Source organism: Arachis ipaensis, chromosome B5 (assembly GCF_059453495.1).
Source record: "Arachis ipaensis isolate K30076 ecotype BB chromosome B5, ASM5945349v1, whole genome shotgun sequence".
NCBI lineage: Eukaryota > Viridiplantae > Streptophyta > Magnoliopsida > Fabales > Fabaceae > Arachis > Arachis ipaensis.
This window is the reverse complement of record NC_142440.1, coordinates 157,839,269-157,864,062: the sequence shown is the minus strand read 5'-3', so window position 1 is coordinate 157,864,062 and position 24,794 is coordinate 157,839,269. Positions and strand designations below refer to the sequence as shown.

The following is a 24,794-nucleotide window of genomic DNA, read 5'->3' as shown; positions in this document are numbered from 1 at the left end:
CAAGACGTAGGAATCAATTCGAAACCGATCCTCGGGAACTTAGCACCAAAACGAGATGATCGATTTTCCTTTCATTTCTTTTATTATTCCCAATTAAATGAATCTCCAAACAAACAAAATACGTAAAACATAACCATTGAACGTTGAGTTTAATAGTTTAGTGTTCCAACTTGGAATTTCATTTTATGTGATCGAAGCAAGTTTTAAACAAATTGTTGCACATAATTAGTAAAAATAATCCAAGTCAACAAGTTATGTTTCACGCTAAATGCATGGAGTTAATTAAGCCTTAAATAAAATCTTCCTATATATGATCTATCACACCTTGTACATCCATGACTATACTTCCAAAAATGGGACAAACACAAGCAAATGAAACACCCAATAATTACAAGGATTATAAAAACAAAATAATAACCACTATTCTATACAACTATGGGAAATATTTACTCTCAAGAACAAATGGGGAGCAAGGACATAAACAAAATATAAACATATAATGTACAAGAATAATTACAAGTAGAGAAAATTCAGCAAAATCTCTGCTCAGTGTGGTTGAATTGCTCTCCCAAATATAGAAGAATCACATCCCCTCTTTCACGTTTGCTTCATTTTTGGTCCTGGACAGAATACGAGTTTATGGAGGGTGCCATAACAATTAATTGAATACATGGACAATGTGATACTGAGTGTGTTATCTCCCGAAAGACAACAGCAAAATTTTTTCAGAGATGCATCTATGATGTGTGCAAGAAAATTAGGCCCATAGAAATGCAAATGAGGAGATTAATGTGTATTCTTTTTTCTTTTTTTTAAACTTGGCAAAACATGAGATGAGACCCGGTTATCCAGAACTATATGAACCCTCTATGAGATAGACATTGTACATCGTGCAACTACTCAAACTTCCAGTAGAAAGTAACATACCTGAGATTAGCCCGATGCAGGATGCGCCCGCAGTGTGAAGCTTTGCCTTTCCATTCTTCAATGGCAGACAACAAAAGCTGTAACAAGTTGGTTGCATCTTCCTCAGATGATAGCTCCAAGTTCGTCTGGGGGAGTGGAAGATGAGTTGGATTATGGTTCCAGTGCACAGCTCTGGTTCTACTGCTGCTTCGCTTAGGAGAATGGTGATTTTGTCTCAATAGGGAATCTGGTCTGCTACTAACTATGTGTACAACCGCTTGAGCGGCGTCAGCATATACTATGTTTTCCAATCCAATCTCCCATTCAATTATCCACTCGAGATCAGCAGGGATGCCGGGGAACTCAGGCTTGCTCAATGTTACTAACCAAGGACTGAAAACAATCAATACAAATCTCTCTGTTAAGACGACAAACTTACCAGATTCTTTGAGGGCTTTGCAAGCCACTAACTTCTCGTCTTTGAATTTTAGACCATCCTCAGCCTCCAGAAGGACGGATATCCCAACAGCTTCTTCCCATGAATAAGGTTTTAATGGACGTTCATGGCTCAGAGGCCTTGGAAGACGGATCCTAAAGCATTGGGATCTCAATTGATTGGGCTTACTGCGGTTTCGAATACTGAGTGCAGTTTTGCCGGTAACTTCGAGTATACTAGCAGCAGGTTTTGCTACTAGTCCTGTAATTCCTAAAGCAACTCCTGCAGTAAATAAATTTGAAACAGAAAAGTAGTCAGTAGTCCGGAGAAAAGTAATATCATATCTCACGAAAAAATTATCACAGGGCATTCTTCAAGTTGCTCTAAAATTCAATTCGATTTACCTGAGAGGACACCGGGGAGACCATGCTTCTCAGCTCCTCTTACAGGTGACTGGAGAAGACCAGTCAACCCCTGTAAACAATAAAGTTAAGGACAACTTGCATTTACACAATAAAAAAATTATGCTAACACAAAGATCAAGAAGAACCAATAGTGGCATAAAAGAAAATCCAACTAAATTGCATAGGTAAATTTCAATGTAGATGCTATTATGCTAATCATGTTAATTGCCATGCTAACCTATATCCTACACATTCAAAGATCAATGGCACCCATCAAGTCAAGTGTGAGCAGAAGTAATCAAGCAGGGCTCATTAGTAGTAGGAAGGGGAGCTGCAAAAATTCCTGTCCCCTGAAGGGAAAAAGCTTAAGAAACATATCCATCTGCTGAAGGTTTCTCTTTGGACAACATGCAACACAATATTCTTATTGAATGCTATAACACGAAAATGATGAAATCATTAACCAACCTCTAAGACTTCATTAATTACGCCTTTGCTATCTGAGGTTACAGTTGCCTGGTGTTTTTCCATACGTGAAACTGCTTGGTCGTCATATGTAAATGCAACAATACCCTGGAAGTAAAAGGTTCCCTATGGTTAAAAAAACAAAGTAAATCGAATCATCATTGCAGCAAAGCAAGAAATACCTTGCGTGCAGCTTTACTGAATTGGGAAGCCGCATCACTGATGGCATACACTGTGTTGCTTAAAAGACTAGAGGTGCCCTGGGCCATGCCCGTAACAAGTCCGGTGGGACTCTGAAGGTTATACCAATAGTGCTAAATCCATTAGTTAATTGAGTATCTAAGATAATTGAAAACAAGTAAGGAAGCAGAATTTAAACTTTTACCTGCATAATGCTCTTTGCAGGCACTGATAAGAAATCTCTAATGCCAAGACCCATGCTTCTCACAAAACCCAAGGGATTACCAATGACACCAGCAGAACCAAACACCTGCAAATTTAGAAAGCAGGAAAGGGTGAAAGGCTGTTGAACATGTGACACAACGTTGCATAAAGAAATGCAATATACTACAATGGAAATTACAAACTTAATAAAAGAACATTCATGGTATTGTTAATCAATAATACTTTATATTTATAACCTGCAGAAGGAAGAAACCATAAGCAGTTTGCTATATGAATTAATTCAATTAACATTTTACCTTGTAGATCTCATGAAGTAGTTGGCGGTTGTAATGCCTAATTAGAATCTCCTGAATAGATTCCCAACTGGCCATGTGGTGAGCAATACTTAAATCCTTCAAATAAATTTGAGCCCCCTCAACATCAGCAAGAGCCATTAGACCTCGCTGAAATTAATCATAATCTGTTAGAAAATACTATCTAATGTAGAAGAAAATGTGAGGAACCTTAGTATCATCATAAAATTAATCAAAGATATCTAGAAAAAACCATGTTGATAAGAAAAACCTTATGAAAATCTATTCTTAGAATTGGTGTACTGTCACACTCAGAATCCCTTAAAATTCCTGAGGCGCCACTGCACCCTTGGCCACTAACTACACCGTGTGCACCACACTTATAAAATGTACACTCCTTCACTCATTTGTCCACTTTTATTCTACCTCTCACACTAATCACCTCCAGGCACATAACATAACCACTCATAAAAATTTGGAAACTTAGGAGACAATTCTTGCGGAGAAGTTACATATGTAAAATAGAATTATCATTTTTTCCCCCAAAATTCAGTAGCAGGCTTCTTGGTGTAGAATTTCCTTGGTTTCGTCATGAGTCTGAACTTTATATTTCCATATGTGAAAAGTGTATATTTTCACAGACCAAATGCTCACTAATGGGTATAGAATCCTTGAAATTGAAACCTTAATGATGAGGAGAATATTTTACAAGGACTCGAAGTCTGCCTAAATAAAAGAGAGAACGGAAAAATAATAGAGGCCAGGTAAAAAATAGTGAACTCCTAACACTCTGAAACTTAAGCTTAACAATTAAAAGATGTTATACATGCAGAGAATGACAATGTGAATGGCAACTGGCAAGAACCATTTTCTCCAAAAGATAAAGCTATAGAGAAGAGGCAAATGAAAGACCTCTCATAACATGACCATTCACACAAGATTTATGTTGAACTAGAAATTTAACTCTTATTCAATTTCATTCATGCTCTTGCTATGGAGCCAGCAGTCACCAGTATCACAATAGAATTAGTTTTGGATAGAAAAGGATAATTTCAAAAAATGTTACTTACATGGATAAGAAATTCCTTGGATGTCAGGATCCGATTGTGAAGCATCCATGGGGCACTAGAAAAACTACAAACATATTATTTATACCAAGTCAATATGTAAGTAATGAACAAAAGAACAGAAAAATACTGTTAGAATAAACATGGCAATGTACATTTTACCTCAAAGTCATTTTGATTGGTGCCAATTCAAGAATTTCAATATAAACTTTCTTCTGGGTTCTTGCCAAAAGATAAATATCCTGCCAAGGGGCCCCAATTGGAGTGATGGAAGGCAATGCCACATTTTTTTTTGATTTTCCATTGAAAAAGGAATCAATTCTTGGAGGACATTGGTCAGTAGTTAATCTCAATTTCTCAGTCTGAACAAAGGAGGAATCCTTTAGTGATGCTCCCTCATAGTGATCTGAAGATGCCATGATTCCACATTGCATCCCACAAGTGATATTTGTGAAGAACTCAAACAAGCTTAATATGACTTCTTGTTCAATCTCAAGACGGAAATCTGCCATCCTGCAAGTACACAGCACATTATGATTATTAGACTGAAAGTATATTAACACCAAGAGGTACCAGTAATATAAACTGAAAAAAAAAAAAAAACATCAAACTTGGGAGATAGTAACCTCAATTTTATGTATTCAAATGAAATAAACGAAATGTCTTTCTTCCTCCACTTCGATATTTCTAGGCTAAACACGGGAATAGAAATCTGATTTAACTTTTCAATTCTTTTCCCCCCAACATCATCCCTATATTTCACGTTGTCAGCAGCACAGGACTTGTATCCACTATCAAATGACAACATAACAGGATATGGAGTGGAGCGCAACTGGTTGTCAATTTGTAAGAAGGCTATCTGCAAGGAAAGGCTTTGACGATCCAAACTCTGCAGTAGCTCAATTTGTATATCCTTAATACAGCCAAAAAGCAATTCCTACAGAAATAACAGTACTATTATGAGAGGTTGAATAGAAACCGGATACTAAATGAAAGTTTATAGCATGCACACCTGTGAGTATGAATTAATCAAAGATATTCCAATACACGGAATAAAAATTGATATTTTTTCCTTGTACTCTGACAGCTTAACTTGTTTGTGATCATATAACCTTTTATCTGCAGTTTGTCGGATATCTGATTTTTTAACATCATTAAAAATATGATAATTTGAATCGAGAATACTGAGGACCTGCAAATATTACACATCGTCATCGAGAGGAAGCGCTGAGTTCGAAATTATTTGAAATCAAAACCACCATCGAATTACCTTTGTTGCTCCCTCTGCATGCACTGATAAAAAGAAAGTCCTTTCTGGTTTCTTCAATAAACATGTAAATAAGCTACTTTAGAAATTAGACTTGGATAAATGACTCTTTTATTGATAAATTCTCTAGACTTCAACTAATATTATGCATGAGATAAACTGTCATTTGCAAAAAGCAATGCATTGTGAGACGGAACTTAACTATTTATTTTATTTTATTTTTATTTTTAATAATTGCATTAAGGACTAGGGTAACAAGATACAGCTTCAGATGGAATACAGATGAAACCTTCCACTAAACCTTCCTTTGCAGACTATCGGATACCCATCACAATAAATAGAAATCATATGTAAATCTCTCTGACTCCCCCATATCTATGCATCAATTTTTGTAACAAGTAAATTACTTCATAGAGTACCCACAAGCACAAAACCAAAACTAGAGATATTACGATGGTTCAAAACTGCTCACTGTCAAAATAAATCAAGTCCAAATTGCTGATGGCACACTCAAACAGCGTTGGAAAATAATGACAAAAGAACATGAGAGGAGAAGAGAACTCAACACAAAAGGTTAAGATCCTTTAACTAGAAAGCAAATACCAAACCTCATTGCTAAAAAATTTAGCTGCTCAAAGTTTGTAACAATTGACGAAGTTGTACAATAGGAACATAATGTAGAAGGGTAAAATGGTTTACCTCGGAGGTTGGCGGCAAACATACAGGCCTATATTCTTTTACATCATCAAGGGCATATGATCCCAAAACTCGCTCTCCAGGTACCTTCCGTTTTTAAAGCAATCATCCCTAAGTAAAGTAATTGGAAGTTTCCATAAACCTTTCTAAATTGAAATGAGAAAAGCGTTACCTCGACTGTAAGACGATGAGGATAGCAGGGTTCATCCCAAGTGTAAGGGTAAGAACTGTATGAGTGAATGACTGTGTCAAACATTTCACATTTCTGCTGATATATTCGCAATCTCTATAACATAGCCAAGAAAGAAAATAGTAAATTTCAACAACCATTACAATAAAGCAGCTCACGCATATTTAGTGCTTGTCTTTAATAACTGCAGGAAGTAAGAAAAGCTAGCACAAATCAGAATTAATAAAGCACCAATTATAAAGGAATTATAAGTGCTGTTTCTGTGAAATAAATGGAATTACTTTTCAGTTGGTTTTGCATATTGGAAAAAATTTTACAAAACCTGGATATTTATTTATTTAAAACATCTTACGAAAAGTTAAAAGTTTTAAGTATCTTGGGTGCATCATACAGGATAATGGAGAGATTGAGCAGGATGCAAATTATAGGATCCAAGCAGGTTGGTCAAAATAGCAGAGTGCGTCTGGTTTTATATGTGACAAAAAGGTTCATTTAAAACTTAAAGGTTATTGCACTGCTATCAGACTGGCTATGCTTTATGGTACAGAGTGTTGGGCGACCAAAGGAGAACACGAACATAAATTAAGTGTTGCAGAGATGAAGATGTTGAGATGGATGAGTGATCATATGCGATTAGATAGAATAAGAAACGAAGATATAAGAGAGAGAGTTGGAGTAGCACCTATTGTGAAAAAGATGGTAGAATCGCGTCTCAGGTGGTTTGGACATGTGAGAAGAAGACCGACAAAGCACCCAATCAGGAGGGTGGATGAGATGGAAGATGGACAATGGGTAAAAGGCAGAGGAAGACCTAGAAAGACGATCCATAAAGTGGTCAAACTCTCTCTACATGTAAACGGTCTCTCTATAGACATGATGCATGATAGACTGATAGAGTTCAATGACGTCGTTTGATCCATGTAGCCGACTCCACCTAGTAAGACAAGGCTTTGTTGTTGTTGTTGTTGTTGTTGTATTTATTTATTTTTTACCATTTTGATAAAAAATCAAATTTCATTAAGATTGGAAGAAAAGGTACAAAGAAGCCAACGAAAATATATCTCCAGCAGACTAAAATACTACAAAAAAAAAAAAACATTAATGATCCGTGGCCTTCCAATCTCTCAACATGTCTGAGAGGGAAAGTTCTCTGAAGTGCCCAGGAAGTTTACACCATATAAGGCTTGGTACCTATTCTATTTCATACAACAACTTCCCCTGAAAATCTATCATTAAAAGAGCATAAGTTGCATTCTAGGCAAATACTCCAGATAGTTGCATATATGCACATAGATGTATCAAGCAACCATAACTTTTATCAGGGTTAGAAGACAGTAGCATTATCAAGCAGCCCAAAACATTGCCTAACTCAGAGGACTCTCTATCACTAAGGTTCTGAAAAAAGTGGATGTTCCAAGAATAGGAAGCCTGTAAAAATTCTTATAGGAGAGTTATGTAAACAGAATAGGCAATAAAGACAGGAAAATGACATATAAAAAGGAGAAACACCTTTTCAATTATCTTCCAACAAGAGAAAATGAGAACTATCCTTACTTTTAGAGAAAGGAAAGGGTTTAAGGTAGCATAATCACTAGCAGGATTTGCATCCCATCCATTTCCGTTCATGCCATATACCTGATGCCATAAAGAATGGGGCTCTAAAGGTAAAAGCCATAGCAATTTTGTTGCCAAACTGATGTTCTTTCTTATGAGATTACCAAGACTCGTCCATTCCTGAATATGTATTAATCGTCCAATATTAACCTAGGTATTACTTATTGAACATTAACTGTATAAAGACAATAAGTATTTCATATCTTACAGAGCTACTGTTCCCTGAAATGGCTTTAATCTGTCTATCCAAGGAACCATTAAATTGAACCATACAGAATGATTAAAAGACTTAATTCACAAGCAAGAACCATGAAATGACAGTCAAAAAAAGCATTAAATCATAACAATAGTAGGCATTCACATGAAACGATAAAGAAATCAGAGAATGCATATTGACATGCATAACAAAGAGGGAAAACAATCCAAAATCAGATTTTAATAGCAGTAACCTTCAGATTCCAAATTATTTAAATTCCACATGGTGTAATAATGAAACAGAGAATAGAGACCAACCTCCTTGGAGAAATTATCAATTCTGTATGGCATATACCCTGTATCATCATCCGACAAAAGAATCAAGTTGGTGCCTGAGTTTCCCTTAATGCTTCCAATTATTTTTTCATCCCCCATTGATATGTCAGCATTCTGCACCTCAACTCGAATCATGTCTGAAGTGCCAAAAACAATGTTCCTCATTTTCAGTTGTGTATCACCTAGATGATCTGGCAAAAAGCTTCCAGACCACTGCCATCCTGATTCATTGTAACAAATTGAGACAAGCAGCTCCCTGTAGCATATATTAGAATATGACTAGTTTACATAAGTGGAATAATGAGATAAAACTAAAAAATAAACAGGAAGAAAAGAAAACAGGAAGGAAAACAGTGCAAGAGAATGAATGAATCACATAAATTGAATATTTAGTAATGGAAGCATTTTCGATTGCATGCTGATTCCACTAACTGCAAATGGAATATTCAAATAGAGAAACTAGCTAAAGACTTTTCAAAACAAAAATTACAGGCATCATAGAGGCCCTAGATTTTCTGAACAAGAAGTTAGAGAGAGTGAAGGAAGAAGTCAAGAAGATGGACCGACAAGAAATCCTTCTAACAGGAGCAAACTTAATAAATATCAACGATAAGGCTAGACCACAGCTTCCCAATCTCTCAACTATATTCCTCTAAAAAGATTATGAGGTTTATACCAAATATAACTAAATCTAATCCTATTCCTACAAACCAAACTTGTCCAAAAGTTTATTCTAAAAAAATACTTGAAACAGTGGCATATATGTAACAATGCCACAAAGATCTGGCTTCATTCGTTCTCCCAACACCAGCAATAAAAGTCAGGAAAAACTGATCTACGGTTGCAAAACAAAGTGTTCCATAAAATTTAGTATAGAAATGTACCAATCAATAGCTGGCTAATCAGGTATGTGTATCTATTCATGTAATGAGTTGGACAAAAAATCAGTTGCCAATATAACTAATGCATCAAATTCATGAGCCTTTCACAAGACCTCGCTAGTACCTTATCATTTTATGTATAGGTAAATATCACCACTCATGCAGAAATATACAAGTCTTCCAACTAGCAATTTCCAACAGAGACAAAATTCAAATTGACCAAGACACATACCTAGTCATATCTGTCCAATGAAGATGAGCATGTTCCCCTATTCCTAAATAAAAAATTACATCAGTTCCCTTCTGTTTGTAAGATATTTCCTTGCTGCATGCATTGCTGATTACAAATCTGCAGATTAAAAACTATTCAATAACGAGATAGGCTGACACTATATGTACATCCTCATCTACCAACACCATTTCAAATTAAATAGGGAACAAAATGAGTCAATATGGCTAACATAATTGAAGTTTAATTAAGAGTATTATAGATTAATAAGTATAAAACTCCTAACCACTTCGTCAAGCAGGCTTAACTCTTATGCCACTGGACCAACCATCTTAAAAAAGCTTAAGCTTAAGCTCCAATGATAGACTTTAACAATCACAATATCCACAAAGTATGTTACCTAGGCTGGAAAGTGATTGCATTTGTCCTCCCAGTATATTGTTCACCAATTGTGTTAGAAGTCACAGCTACAATGAATGCAGAATTTGACGCTAACTGAGGAACAAGAATCGTACTTGAACCACTTGGTGGTAGCAGAGAAAATGGACTTGACCACAAAGAAAATGGCAACTGTTCGCTAGCATCTCCAGGGAAATATCTACTTAATTTAACCAAAATCTCATTTATAGCAGAATTAGCGGCAGGAGAATACATACATGGCCCAACCTTTCCATGCTCCTGATTACCGGAACCAAAATCCTTCCAAGTTGACTGGATAATGGAGATGGCTGTATTCTTCGATCTTCCTAAAGATGAAATCCCATTTGTAGAACCACTTTTCCTTCGTTGTCTTCCTAAACTTCCATGGTAGTTACCAGAGAATAATAAGGAACTACCTGGGAAGCTCGGAGTGTTTGCAGTAACATCCTCTCTGCATGAGATGGTATGATTCTTCAAAAAACTCCTTGGGTTAAGAGGAACTTCAGCATGTAACTCATGGCTGGATGACAGGAGAGAGAGACCATCCTTTTTTGTAGAAATTGTTTCGTTTTCACAAAAATCATAATACGAAGGAATAACAAATCCCCTCTGATTTGACCCACTAGTTGTTTCTTTTATACACATAGGAAAACCCATGCAGTTATATAAGATGAAAGGAACATATATTATTACTTCCCTGCTACCAGAATATACATCTATCACCTTCTCCACTGTAACATACATATGACCTATAGGAGAGACGAAGAAAATAATTATAAAGATGCATTCACAATACATTAAACAAAAGAAAAAAAAAACTACACAAGAAAAAGTTACCGTCTGAATTAGTTGGTTCAAATATCAGGGTTTCAGACAGTGAAAACTTGGTTTCAGTTTCACTGAACTTGGCCAGAGTGCAGAAATTTTCTAAACGAGGAAACTTGAAATCAGAATGTTTAAATCCGTCAATGCAGATCTCCACTCCTAGATCATGAGAGGGATCAATATGATAAACAGAAGTTTCCACCTAGACAGCAAAATGTTGTGAAATTTTAGCCTGTCAAAGATAAAGAAACAAACAACTAGGTGCATGCTATGATGGCTATCATTATAGTGGCTTCAGTGACTATACAAATTTGGTAACCCTTCAAAAGTGTTGTTAAAATTAAAGTGACGTTTTTATAATATTTGAAAACACTTTCTAATTTGAAAAACAAAAATAAAAATTGTTGCAAAAATATAAAAAAAAAATATGACCTTTTAGCAACACTTTTTAAGTGTTGTCAAAGATGTATAGCCACCGTAGCCACTATAATTATATTCACCATAGACTCCACCCAAACGACTATCACAAAATAAAGAAACAACCATCACAAACCTCTGAAACCCTCACAGTATGATTTACCCCTGAACTTTCACTAACCAACAAAACTTCCTTAGGAAGGTAGTTGCTAATTATTAAAGGAGCACTTAGGATCAAGTGATGAATATAACGCTTTTTTTCATCATCTGCAGAGATATTACTGTTCATCCAACCAGATGAAGTCAAGCTGATATTCTTAACTGATAGGCAGCAACGAAATGGATGACTACTTGGGTGAGATGGATAGCAGACAAATGATTTTAAATTTCCTACTCTGCTATTCACTGATAGGAGATTTGAGAGGTTGTGAGCTTCACTCCACAAATAAGAGCTCCCCATAGGCCGCCACCTTACAAAACCAGCTTCAGCCAAGTGCAGTGGAAGTGGTAACTGTTTCCCTGGGTGTATCGGATCTAATATCTGAAGTAATTTAATGATACATCATTGAAGCAATATAACATCTAAAAATATGCAATAACAAAATTGAGTTGTACACGGAGAAACTTATGTACCGTCGGTGACACACCAAATGGAATATCAAACCGCAGCTCAAGAGGAATAGAAGTTGCATTTTGGAGTACAACCTGTCAGTGAATATCATATAAGGAAACAGAATGAGGTATATGGAAAATTCACAGTTTTTTCTGAAAAAAATTTAATATTATCACTTTGTACATACAGTGGAGTATATTCGAATTAACTTGCTATAGCGCAGCACTGAAACGTCAAAAACAACGGGAACAATGAAAGTAGGCCCTGTACTCATTCTACCATCCTCGTCATTTTCATTGTATGTCTTGGAGAAATTAACCTCAAAGTATGTAACTCCTACTAAATCCATTGACATTGGGTTAGATGGCATAGGTGTTCCTTCAAGCTGCACAGTTATATAATGATGAGCAAAACCATTTAGCCTCTGATCATTTAGACTATCAGAAGAATGAGAAGGCCTGTAACGTGAAAGCCGCTCTTCAGTGTTTTCATCCATGTATATTGGAATTGTGGAACCTGGGTTTACATATTTTCCATATTTCTCATTGGAATCATAAAGTTCATCAGGATTTAAAGGACCATGATATACATGATATAGAAGAGGAACAGAAGTTAGGTTTTGTAGGACATAGGGAGCACCACATCTTCTCGTACACATGAGCTCAGCATATGGCGAATGGATAAGTTTGTTGCCATCATAATTATTCAATCCTACCAGCCCCAGCACATCCAAGAGCATCTCAGTTGTGCGTGAAACACACTGCAAGAAACACACCTCACCATTGAAACTCCAGGGTAACTTCTTCATGGTGGTAACCTCAAGTTACACACAGTCAAATCCCACACCAAGTATTGATAAACATTAGCATATCAAAAAACTACCAAACAGAACAGTAAGTGTAGATTAACAAGACTGAAATCCGCCAATTTATTCAGTCATTCAAAAGAGACATCATTTTAAGAACAATTGGAATTATTGTAACAAAAGAATTTATGACACTGAATATTATGCACTAACTACTAATATATCTACAGGATCAACATGATCATCTGGGAGCAAAAAAGAAAGCACCTGATCCAGTCAATTTCACAATTTTCCATAGAGATGAATTATAGTCATGTCAGAAAATAGATTCCTAAAAAAGGGGGAAAAAAAAGAAAGAAGAGGAAAGATAGAGAGGAAGACAAATGATATCAAGTTTGAAGGCCACATAAATCTATCTCCCCTGATGTGTGGAGTATATTCAGAAACAGCATCGCATTTGTTTTTGCACTGTTCTATGGCTAATGCTTTGTGGAATACTTTTTTCTTTCTGTCTTTAGTGAGCGTTTGGTGTGCCTGCCATCCTTAGATCAGTTTTTGTTGACTAGGTTTGCTGGTTTTTGGAGCAGGAAAGAGGCAAAATTTTGGTGGCATTGTGCAGTATACGCCCCTATTTGGAGTATTTGGGTTGAGTGCAATTTAAGCACATTTAATGATGGATTTTCAGATAAGTTTTATGGGAGAGAATTAAACATTTGGCCTCTAGTGTGAAACTCATTCTCTGTTTTAGAGGAATTTCCCTCTTAAGACATGTTGAGAGATTGGGAAATTAAGTTTAAATGATCCTTTGTTAGAAGGATCTCTTATCCTCCCATCTTGTAACATTCTTTTCCACATCTTATTGATATTATTTTTTTATCATAAAAAAAAAAAAAAGAAAAGAAATGATATGCCTCAACCTTTTTTTTTTAAAAAAAAAAAAGAAGAAATGATATACCTCAACTAAGGATTCTGTGATATTAATGTTCAGCTGAGTAGTAGACTTGAAAATGATTTCTGTTGGAACAGACATACTCAGCACAGTACTCGTTTCTTGTTCTCTAACTAAAGTCAATAGAAGCTGCCAAGGTTCAATAAAAGGCTCCCACGACACCTTCTCAATATTATTGTAATTAACTTGAAGATCACCAGTAACTGAACATTCCATAAGTTTTTCGCTTGTCTTTACATGAAAGAGGATGTTTCTGACTAGAATCTCCATCTGTGCCCCATTATAGCTCCACTACAAAGAACAGAAAGGGGTTAAAACAGCAAACAGATGAATATATCAAACTCTAGCATAACTATAGGATTTAAAACAAAACCACATAAGGAATCAATATATAGAGTTTATTTGTCAAAAGAAAGAGAAAAGAATGCGGTTACAGATCTGATTAAATAAGCTCTAAACAAATACAGATAAATTCACAATTTAAATCCTTATCTCAAGTTTAGGAATATGCTAAATATAAATCTTCATCTTCCAACTCTTGTAAATTCTTAAATTGTTGGTAAGAACTCATGATTGATCATGACACTTTACTAGATCCCTTTTGAAGTAATAGATAAGCTAGAGTCTAAGAAGAGATCACTTAAGAGTAGGAAGCAAGAAATAGGAATCCCTAAGGAGAGCCTGTAAGACAAGCTACCAGCATCATACATAAACACAAGTATTCACTGTTTCAGTTGATCAATAACAGGATTCAGATCTCTCTCTCTCGATCTCTGTTTCCCTAAAATAGAGCATGTATCAGGCACAGGCTTAAACTACTCCGTTGTGGACTTCACCCTTTTGATTATAAGAATGAACCCAGCAAAGATCAAACTACAACCACTTGTTTATAAGGACTGCAGAATCATTTTCATGACCAACTTTCTTGAGAGTTCAAGAGTAAACTAAATGCTCACAAGACCCTAAGGTAAGTAAATCCCAACACTTCACCCGACGATTCGAGCATGGAAGCTGTTTACTGATAAACAAATAACTGGCTTCCAACCATGTGGAGTTAGAAAATGCATAGGGACACAGGACAGTCACAAATGTATATAATTATATTTTATGGTTTGATATATACTGCTATATGATTACACCCATATCTTGTAGCCTTTTAAAAGATCATCTCATGCATGTCATATTGCACCACATCTCACCCCTACCACCCAACCACAAAAAATCATACAAGTTGACTAGAAACTATATTAAGAAGATACCTTTCCATCTGTTAGCAGAATAGAGACTTTCCTCATATTAAACTTGAAAGCAATGCCGCAAGCAGAATACTGGGAAGAGCCAGATTTGGGAATGTCGAATTTTATAGCACCCCATAAATAGAATGCAGGATGTGAAAGCCACACATCTGAATGATCACATATAATCTCCACCCTGGACTCGGTTGTGTTTGTTGGGTTCTTGCACAGTACAGCCTCCACATGAACCTGAAAGATATCACAAAGAGGCGAAGATGTATATCTTCCATTCTCAATAGTCATTATTACACAGCTCAATTTTTCCATGTTGGACTTCAGATGGAAATCTCTGCTACTCATGAAAAATTCAAAACCATTCATGTTCAAAGTCACTGTCAAGAAGTTTGCGTCTTTCTCTTCAACCAAATCAGAGGATGCACTTAAAGGTGTCACTTTGAGACCTTCAGAAAGCTGAAATTCCATGCAAGGTTCTTCACTAACCCAGACAGGGATGTGAAATGAAATAGAAATGAGGTTCGACTTAACAATCATTAAAACAACATTCTCTGCTTCTTGTGATGTAAACTGCGATGAGTTAATGTCAGAATCAAGGAAATTGGAAGCATCACATCTTGCTGTCATTTTTACAGAATCAGCTGCATTGAAAGACAAGCTCTTGGGTGTTGCATCTGTAGAAACACTTTTGTCCAAACTTACACTCAAATGATTGAGGAATTTAAGAACCTCAGTCCACTCACACAGATGAAGCCAAACATCAAGAGACGAAAGACTGAGGCTGACTTCATTCTGACTGTCCAAAGATTTAGAAAAAGATATTTCAAGTACTAATGTGGAACAGGGAGCAGAACTGAATTTTGCTAACATAGAATCGTGTGGGGAGTATAACACAAGGGTGGAGAAACCTACATCTATCGAAACCAGTGAATCATTTACCAAGGATGCAGAGCAAATAAATTGGAAATCACCCTTAGCTATTAGTTCAACAGAATCTTCTTTTTTGTGACAGAAGCTTATCAACAAAGACTGAGTGTGACATTTTATTTCTGTCAATATCATCATTGAAGCACCCGGAGTCGTTGAAATGGCACCAGTTGCCTTTAAACTTCTCTTCAAATCTAGGAATTGCAGAAGATCTGATTGGAAACATTTTGATTTATCTTCAACAGTGGAGAACTCATCAATAACATCCAATAGGGCCAAACATCCATCCAAAAAATTACTCTCTGTTTTTTGACAGAAAAATTTGTAAGTCCAAGTGGATAATACTACTTATGAATAATTCAAAAGTAAATAACAAGGAAAAGTTGGATAAATTAAGAAGAGGGTTTACCTTCAGCAATAATATAACAACTGCTGATGTTTGTCATGCAACATATGGACGATGAAGAGCTGTTGCAACTAGTCTCACCATATGGAATTCTAACCCAAACATCAGCATTTATGGGGGCAATTAAAGTATTTAACACAAACTCAGTATTTTGTTCAATTGTTGCTGATCCATACATATCATTCTTGCACAAAACAAATAATAGGTAGACATCCCGGGCAAACACATTTACACAATTATTCCTCTTGGCAAGCTTCTGAACAGGAACTAAACATTCAGGAGGGATGCTCTTCAATATGTTGTCAAAACCAGAATTCTCAATAAAACTACCATATAACTGCCGCATTTCAACCTTTAGATATTGGTATTCATTACTCTCCACTGGAAAAATAAGAGTAGAGTCCAAGACCTCAAACTTTACTGTGATACTCATTTCATTTTTAACATATACATCGCTCTGCTCCACTACAGGAGATCTACCACTTGAATCACCACCCCATTCAGCTAATGAAAAGTAACCAATGATGATGGAGAGATACTCAGAGGGTAACATGCAGTACACATGCTGAACACTAATACTTACTTCCAGCCCAATAGTTGAAGATATGTTCTTTCCTTTCCTGACACGCACATTCAAAATAGGAGATAAATTTGAGCAGGGACCCCATAGATAATCTTGGAAATTCCGGCCCCACCAAGATGATGTGAGAACCAATCCTTCGAAAGAAGACGAAATATCAAAGCTTTCTTCACAAAATAAGAGACAGGATTTAGATGTAGGTACCATTATTGTTCCAATAATGCATGATGAGTCGTGAAAATGTACTCGTATTCCCCAAACATGCAGCTCTATAGAAATAACGTTAGAGATACTCGCAATCCCAGATTCCTTTAGATATCCAGAATTGGGTCTGGACTTTGAGGGTGAAATGTGGGAAAATCTGGACCTTCTTCTCATGTTAATTTTGGAACATCTAATTTTTTTGTCCCTCAGAGTAAAATATTTTCTCCACTCAGGAATGGCATATATAAGTGCACTCTCTAGATTATGCAGAGAGTCAGTATTGTGAATTGTAACAAATGGAAAATGATCCACTGGAATGCATGCAGAATCAGAGGAACCAAATTCGAAATAATTTGAGAAGCCAAACTTCTGTGACCCAAGAGTTGATAAAATGTTTGAAACCTCAGAAGTATCACTGCAAGCAGAGTTCTCAAAATTGATATTATAGGAAGACAACTTATTGAAGAATCCAACAAAAAGTCCCACAATATGTGGGTAACAGTGGATGTCAGTATTATTTAGGTACATAATACACTTGTGACAAAGTAAATCAGTTCCAGGAGATTCATAATGCATTGCAAAACATGCATCACCAGATAAAGCTGCATCAGAATGTTGATCAAATTCATTACTTGGTCCAGAAACAGACTCTTCTCCAACTGCACTAATAGGAGAAGATAAATTCCCAGAGGAAAGAACCAAAAGGCTGTCTTTTTCATCTTTCTTTTCACAAATAGAGACCATTAAAGATCTTATACTAAGAAATAACTCCTGAAATTCCATTGAACCATACCTGCAAAGTACAAAGATTTCGTTTCAGTGAACATTAATAATCTGTTTTGTCCTAACAATAAACTCTGTTTTAGTATTTACATACATTAAGATAGCTTGCAATTACTTAAGCCAATCAAATGATAACGTAAACAATAATAGTCCATAACTGAAGAGACGGACAGAGAGACATTTTTGAAAAGATACCGCATGTCTATTTCTTGTAGGGAAACCAAGAGCTCTGAGCTGTTATCTCCACTATTTTCAAAGTCCACTTCCAGATCAACTGAGCCAAATTTTGAACTAATGGATATTCCAAAAGTGGAAGATTTTGGCGTAACCAAAGGCACATTAGGAGGATAAGGCCAGTTCAAGGTTTCAGATTCCCTGCTCAGATGCAAGGTTCCTTGATAAGTGATCAATTCTAAGATTGCACCATATATGGAAGGAGAGAAGTGTGCTTTAAATGGTGCTATGAAAACATAGACCTGAAATTTAGAAATATTAGGAATCAGCACGCAGACACAGAGAAGATGGGAGGGGCGTGTGTGATAACAAAAGGGAGGGGAAGGAAAATTACTATTTAGTTGCAGATTCATTTATGTGGGATTAGGATTCTCTCACATTTCCGACAAAATCAAAGTTGTAATGTAGTGACAGAAAAAAACAATTAAAATTGATCAATCAAACACAAATAGTCATAGGTCCAACAATAACAAGATTTATGTCTTATAACACGATACTCTCATGTTACTGAAAAATAGAAGAGAATCATAATCCCATTTGTGTGTGCAATGGTGTATATGTGACAAGTGAATGTTCACATCAGCTTAATTTTCACTAGCATGCTGATCACCTCCAACTGTTTCAAAATGGATTCATCCGGGATTACACAAGATGCCAGGAAGAATGTTGCACTCAATTTCTGTAGAATAGAAACCTTTTCTGACTGGTCAGAACCAATTAAAGTGATCTATAGAAACAACAAACAATCCCATAATTAGCATGATCCAAGCTTCAGGATATATAACAAATATATAAATCAACAATAAAGCTATTGGGACTAAGGACCCAACCTGGAAATCATCGAGTCTAACATCAAAATAAGTGTACAAATCTTGAAGTTGGATTCCTATACAAATATCTGATGCAGATATCGAATTTAAAAAGCTCTTCACACAGTAGGGTTGGTGGTCCTCATCATTTGAAGAGAACGATTCAAGATTCTCAGTTGATTTCAAGCATAAAGACCTTGAATTCATCAACTGTGGTAAAATAAGAGTAATTAGAATTATTAACAGCACAAAATGATTAGAAACCAATGTGAACTATAGAAATGCAAAGGGCAGACATTTAAATCTCTCTCTCTCTCTCTCTCTCTCTCGCACGCTCTAGTTGAGTGAAGCTTTATTATTATTTTTTTATTTAATTGAGTGAACAAAACAAACCCAAAAGAAAACCATCTTAAAAGATCATGCACTTTACCAAATAGAGGGTAACCACATAATCTTATCCCACAAATTTTGAATGTTAAAATTTTAGCTAGTTTATAGCAAACCTTAATTCCTATCAAACAATGCTAAAAAATTGAAGATCATTCCCAATGCTTGCCAAAAGAACTATTTCCAGAGACTAGCAACAGCCACACAATGCAAGGGAAAAAAATGGCATAACTTCTAGTTTCCCAGCAAAACTAATTTATACATTCACATCTTCAGACAATAATGGACACAAATCAATTATAATTTGGAATATAATGGAGTTACCAAGTTGCAATATTTTGCTGCTGTATTCCTCCACGGAATATTAACAGAAACATCAAAGATAGTAATTTCCCACATAACTTTCTTATTGTTCGCGAAAACATATCTGCATATTAGATGAAACCCAATTGTTATGCTATGGTTTGAGATCTCACTTGCAAGTTGCAATAGAAGTTATGTTTGAGTAATAACTAAAGTACAACTTACTCTGCTTTGGATAAGAGCCGAGCATTGTCATTTTTCATTCCATTCAGTGACAACAGCACCTGCAGTTGGACAAAGAAAATAGAAATCTAACACCTTTTATCCCAATTACCCTCCATATACAACTATAATGAAACATCTAAGACAGAACATTTGCCTTCCAAATATTAAAGACATCCATGTTGTTCAGAGTATTGGATAGTGCACAATTGTGTCATGTGAATCATGTACCCAAACTCAGCTAGTGGAAAAAGTCATCAGAAGTTTCCATATTACTACAATTCCAGATGTAGCAGAAGTTACAGAAAAATTGGCAACCTATATGCTGCAACCAACTCTAGAGTAGGGATTGACTACTTGAATAGAAACATAATCATAACCATGATTACAAATTATCAAACCCTTCAACTTTGACATTCAACCTTTTTCTTTTTTGATGAATGAAGAAATGTTGTTAACAAGGAGGGAGAGAGATATTACAAAAGGCAAGGAGGATGTGATCTTCAATGCAAAAGATTAGGATAAACAAAAAATACATCAAAGGAGCAAAATTTCCAATATATCTGGATCTCTGAAAGAGATACCCCTCTAAACAGATCATGCACCTTGACCAAGTAAACCAACACATCTAACACTATCCCACAACGCTTGCTTGTCTGGATGTTTCTCATTGAAGATGCGGGAGATGCTGCAGCAGAATACCCCAAACAGTAGCACAGATAGCACACTACCACAAATATTTGGCACCCTTCCTCCTCCCGAAACCAACAAAGCCAATCAACGAAAAAAAAGATCTAAACCTCTATGGACACACCCAACATTAACCGAAGATACCAAACAATGCAGTCATAAAAAATCAGACACTATACAATGTAAAAACAAAAGTGATACTGATTCCGAATTCACCCCACAAATAACAAGAACATCAGGGAAATAGCCATGTGAAGCCTTCAAATAAAAATAAACAAAACAAAATTAACATTGAAAGGTACTAATCTCATTATATGAAATTCCTTCATAAAAGAATTTAAAATCTCATTGACTGAACATAAGTACAACTTAAACAGGAGACTAAGGGAAAACAATTCAAAAAGATTAGCTAGCACATCAATAATCATGGCACATACCCTTTCATTATGAAATTTGAAAGTTGTAAAGACATCATAAAACTCCAGCAGATTCAAAAAGATGCTCCCATCAAACATCACTTGAATTTGTTGAAGCACTCCCTGGAACATAAAATGGAAGAAATAAACATAATACAAAAAACAAAGAGAACATTTCTGCTTTTAACTTGCATACTTACACAAATACAAAACAACTCTTAGTGACTCACTAGGCGCATCAACAATACCTTTACTGACATGGCTGTATCTCCATCAGATGAAAAATCTACTTGAATGCTGCATGCATGATCGTCAATATCTGATGTATTATTTTCAATGAAAGGCTGCAAATAAAGAAACAATACCATGTAAATAGAACTCATGCTGATACACAAATAATTGTACAAAAAAAATTACAAAATACAAACCCTTCTAATATGTACAATCACTTCCTGGCTATTTGGAAGAACTACTTTCGCGAACTTGAATTTGGATAAAAAAACTCCATGTTCTTTGTAGAGCTTAGACTCAACAATCCCACCTTCAAGAATTATTTCTGCAATTGCTTTACCATACCTCCTAGAAAAAATGAGAGAGAGATAATGAGAGAAAGATGGAATAATTAGTTGACTATTAATGGGCGTTTTAATTCATTTTACACAAACAATCATTTCAATGAAACAAATTTAGTGAATTCAAGATCACCGGCTTCTTTGAAATTGAGAATATGCCCTCTTACGGACAATTTTTTTTCTCTTCTGATGGAGAAAAAATATCTGTAAGTGGCAAACTACATAAAGGATCAATCAATCCTTAGTATAATAGGCAAAAGACTGCTCTTAAGAGTATGAACAGAGCACAATACTTGCTACGCAGGGTTGTAGAAATCTGATTAATTGCAATCTTCAATGCCAATGTGCATAATTCATGCTTTGTAGCAATGTCAAGACTGGATGAAACTACAGGATGAAATTCTGTTGCCTCAGATATATCCTGGAAATGAGGAAAAAGTAAAAATAATTAAATAAATAAAAGGGAAAAAGGCATTCTACATAAATAACTGAAGATTCCTACAGAAGTCCTATACAAATCAAGGGTACCGCTACCTATTAGCACTTTGTGGTTAAAATTTGGCCATGTACCTCAATAAGTCACATGACTGAATTTTTACATTATATTTTAAGTCATGATTACATCATAGCAGTCAAAACAATCAAAACTGCATTCTCCCAAGATGCATTCCAAATGGGAAATTAAAGCAAAATATCATTTGTGACATCCAAATTAATCATGAGGGCAAACCAATCAAGCACAAGAATAGACCATTCCTCAATATAAGGTTACAATTTAATTTAATAAATAATTAAGCACCAGCACCTCAACATCAAATGACACAACTCCTGAAAATTGACTGGAATCATCAGTTCCACCAGCACCAAGCATACCACGAGATAACCAATTCAACCATCCCCGTGATTTGACTGCATGGTCATCTATGGACGACTTTTCTGTAGGAATATCAATGTGCATCCTCCCATTGTTAGGAGCAGAACACCCTGAAAGTAATTCCTGAAAGAACAGAGAAACACTAGCCGTAAGAATCAACCACACAAGGATAAATCACATTAAGGACGTGCGTAGCATCAATATTGCCCAAAACATGCCAATCAAATAAAGAATACAACACCAAACAAGCAAAAATTAAGTATCCATCAAATGACCTTTAGCACACTTACCCGCATAGCATATTCTGCAGCAGATCGATAATTCAGAATATCATCCAAATCTGATTCTTTCTCCATTTCTTCCAAATCTTGGAGCACATCTTCATCAACTGGCTAATAAACACAAATCTAATCATCAATGGGGAAGAATAGAACTAACAATCCACAATAACTGTATTTCTTGAAAACAAAAATGCAAATCATTGAATAGTTATATCTTTCACATACATACGGATCAAATATGTTTGAGAGAGAGAGAGAGAGAGAGAGAGAGAGAGAGAGAGAGAGAGAGAGAGAGAGAGAGGGGGAGCACCTGTTGTTGTTGAAGAAAATCCAACTTAATCTTGTACAAGTTAATATATTTCCGACGGTAGCTTCTGTGTACAGGAAACAAGGATTTATCAAACAAGGTAGGTGACTGTCAACGAGAAACTGCATAAGGAAGAACCTCAAAAGGAAATCAAATATAAAATCTTTTTCTCAAATCGAACAAAAGAAGCAAATAACAGATAAAAAAAGTAAGAATAAATGCAAACATGAAAGATATGTGATTTTCATGTGCATCGGAGAGCAAAAAAGAAGAATGGCCAATTTGGATGCACTGTTTTGTCATCCTCTAACACAAATATAAGTAAAAGGTAGTGCTGATCTGTCTAGATTGTTTACTTGCAAACCATATTTGAATTCCTAACTCATTCCCTAAAGACAATCACTTTCAACCTTGATGATGATAATTGTGTTTGCATTTTCTATTAACTGACGTTTTGTAGATGCATTATTCCACATCTTTAATCAGTGTTTCGCGTATCCTAGACTTAGATCAGCTCTTGCTGACAAGGGAGATTATCCACCAACCAAACACTCTCTATAGGTCTTAGGTGCTACCTCACTATCAACATAAGGATGTCAAGTGTGTGGAATCACAAAAAGAAGCCATTTCTCAAAAACCACAACACCACTGAAAAAGTCAAGCATGCATTGAGTATCGTCGAAAGAGAGAGAAAAACAAAATTATCTAATACTTTATTAAGTAAAATAATCATTGCATGAACTCACAATCTATCCCCAAGGTATCTCCATGATGTTTTCTTTTGTTTCTTGCGTACATCTGAAAGGACTGATTCTTGTGCATAGTGCCACCAAAATATTTGCCAACCCTTAGATTTTCTTGGTAGAGGACAGTGCCAAGGACGAAAGCGGCCATACCTACATAATATGAAAAAATAATTAAAAAACCTAATAGTATACTTTAATATGAGGACCAAACGCGTATGTACAGACAAAGAAACAACAGTATAAGGGGGGAAGTTGGAGTAGCGCCTAATGCTGAAAAGAAGTAGAATCTCATCTCAGGTAGGATGGACATGTAGGGAGAAGATCAGCAAAGCACCCAGCATGGAGGGTGGATCAAATGGATGATATTAGGTGGCGAAAGGAAGAGTTAGACCCAAGAAGACCGTACACGAGGTGGTCAAAGAAGACATGTATATGGTCACACTGTAAACATGATACATGATAGGACACAACAGTGTTGTTTGATCTATATAGCCGACCTCACCTAGTGAGATAAGACTTTGTTGTTGTTGTTGTTGTTGTTTATACTTTAATATGAGTAACGATTGTACTAAAGGTGAGTTTGGTATGAGGTTAAAAAATGGGGGGAGAAGTTTTCATGGATGAGATTTACATTTACAGCCAAACTCACCATAATGATGGAAATTATAAGATTTTGAATACAAGTCAAGATGCTACAACAAGCAAAAACAAATAACTCCTATAAAGTGATTTTAGACTGCTTAGCAATGATGGTAGAGAAAAGAACAAAATAAATTACACAGCTTACTTGCATATTAAACTGCTAGGAAAGCTGATACAAGAGTTTTGACAATTCACCCAAGCGTAAGCTCTAACTCAGCTAGAATACTAGTACGATTAGGGTATCTGTCTCCTGACCAATGCTAAAATGGGTCATCAGATTTTAGCTGGGGGTACATAATAGAATTGTCTGATTGGTGGAACTACTGGACATCAAGATCCTTACACCTTATAACATACAAGATACACCAACCAATTGTTAATTCAATTTTAAGATTGAGTTTATATTTTATATAAATACAAATTACTAAGAAGCCAATGACCAAAAGCATCTTCGCTTCCACTGGTTTGTTTTTAACCCACTGAAATAGGCTAATTTGACAGGCTCTTAGAAGAGGGGAGAACTATTAAGTTAAGAACCTTCTTTCATGTGTGATCCATGATTCTTCTGCTAAAAATAAATTGCTAAAGAAGAATAATAATAAGATGATGAGTTTGATAGTTCAAAAACCTCTGCTTCCTTATTTAATGAATAATGCAGGTTTCATTTTGTAAGTTTCTTCCTCACAATTATTTCACTTCAGATGGGGCTAATAATTTATACATCACGCAAAGGTTTGTTGCAAGGGAA

General features: G+C 35.7%; 1 protein-coding gene across 6 annotated transcripts in view; it reads right to left on the bottom strand.

Annotated features, from left to right (window-relative positions):
- Nucleotides 1-282: 282 nt before the first annotated feature.
- Nucleotides 283-24,794, bottom strand: part of LOC107644837 (vacuolar protein sorting-associated protein, putative (DUF1162)) — a 29,363-nt gene continuing 4,851 nt past the window's right edge. For 2 of the 6 annotated variants that reach the window (XM_088489139.1, XM_088489140.1), the window contains exons 12-48: nucleotides 23,405-23,554; nucleotides 22,662-22,725; nucleotides 22,361-22,462; nucleotides 22,002-22,193; nucleotides 21,490-21,617; nucleotides 21,053-21,203; nucleotides 20,873-20,968; nucleotides 20,646-20,747; nucleotides 19,522-19,580; nucleotides 19,318-19,420; nucleotides 18,628-18,816; nucleotides 18,408-18,524; nucleotides 17,759-18,039; nucleotides 16,000-17,573; nucleotides 14,673-15,892; nucleotides 13,420-13,704; nucleotides 11,847-12,419; nucleotides 11,680-11,751; nucleotides 11,183-11,587; nucleotides 10,642-10,831; nucleotides 9,785-10,553; nucleotides 9,388-9,504; nucleotides 8,257-8,530; nucleotides 6,112-6,225; nucleotides 5,943-6,026; nucleotides 5,247-5,297; nucleotides 4,989-5,168; nucleotides 4,603-4,913; nucleotides 4,139-4,489; nucleotides 3,980-4,043; nucleotides 2,913-3,059; nucleotides 2,597-2,701; nucleotides 2,394-2,504; nucleotides 2,215-2,319; nucleotides 1,747-1,816; nucleotides 928-1,624; nucleotides 283-620 (exon numbers count right to left, since the gene is read on the bottom strand). In XM_088489139.1, the coding sequence (XP_088345265.1) occupies nucleotides 584-620; nucleotides 928-1,624; nucleotides 1,747-1,816; nucleotides 2,215-2,319; nucleotides 2,394-2,504; nucleotides 2,597-2,701; nucleotides 2,913-3,059; nucleotides 3,980-4,043; nucleotides 4,139-4,489; nucleotides 4,603-4,913; nucleotides 4,989-5,168; nucleotides 5,247-5,297; nucleotides 5,943-6,026; nucleotides 6,112-6,225; nucleotides 8,257-8,530; nucleotides 9,388-9,504; nucleotides 9,785-10,553; nucleotides 10,642-10,831; nucleotides 11,183-11,587; nucleotides 11,680-11,751; nucleotides 11,847-12,419; nucleotides 13,420-13,704; nucleotides 14,673-15,892; nucleotides 16,000-17,573; nucleotides 17,759-18,039; nucleotides 18,408-18,524; nucleotides 18,628-18,816; nucleotides 19,318-19,420; nucleotides 19,522-19,580; nucleotides 20,646-20,747; nucleotides 20,873-20,968; nucleotides 21,053-21,203; nucleotides 21,490-21,617; nucleotides 22,002-22,193; nucleotides 22,361-22,462; nucleotides 22,662-22,725; nucleotides 23,405-23,554 (9,640 nt within the window). In that variant the 3' untranslated portion in view covers nucleotides 283-583. Of the gene's footprint in view, nucleotides 621-927; nucleotides 1,625-1,746; nucleotides 1,817-2,214; nucleotides 2,320-2,393; nucleotides 2,505-2,596; nucleotides 2,702-2,912; nucleotides 3,060-3,979; nucleotides 4,044-4,138; nucleotides 4,490-4,602; nucleotides 4,914-4,988; nucleotides 5,169-5,246; nucleotides 5,298-5,942; nucleotides 6,027-6,111; nucleotides 6,226-8,256; nucleotides 8,531-9,387; nucleotides 9,505-9,784; nucleotides 10,554-10,641; nucleotides 10,832-11,182; nucleotides 11,588-11,679; nucleotides 11,752-11,846; nucleotides 12,420-13,419; nucleotides 13,705-14,672; nucleotides 15,893-15,999; nucleotides 17,574-17,758; nucleotides 18,040-18,407; nucleotides 18,525-18,627; nucleotides 18,817-19,317; nucleotides 19,421-19,521; nucleotides 19,581-20,645; nucleotides 20,748-20,824; nucleotides 20,969-21,052; nucleotides 21,204-21,489; nucleotides 21,618-22,001; nucleotides 22,194-22,360; nucleotides 22,463-22,661; nucleotides 22,726-23,404; nucleotides 23,555-24,794 lie in introns of those variants that run through there. The other 4 variants (XM_088489142.1, XM_088489143.1, XM_088489141.1 and 1 more) reach the window with 3 other exon arrangements.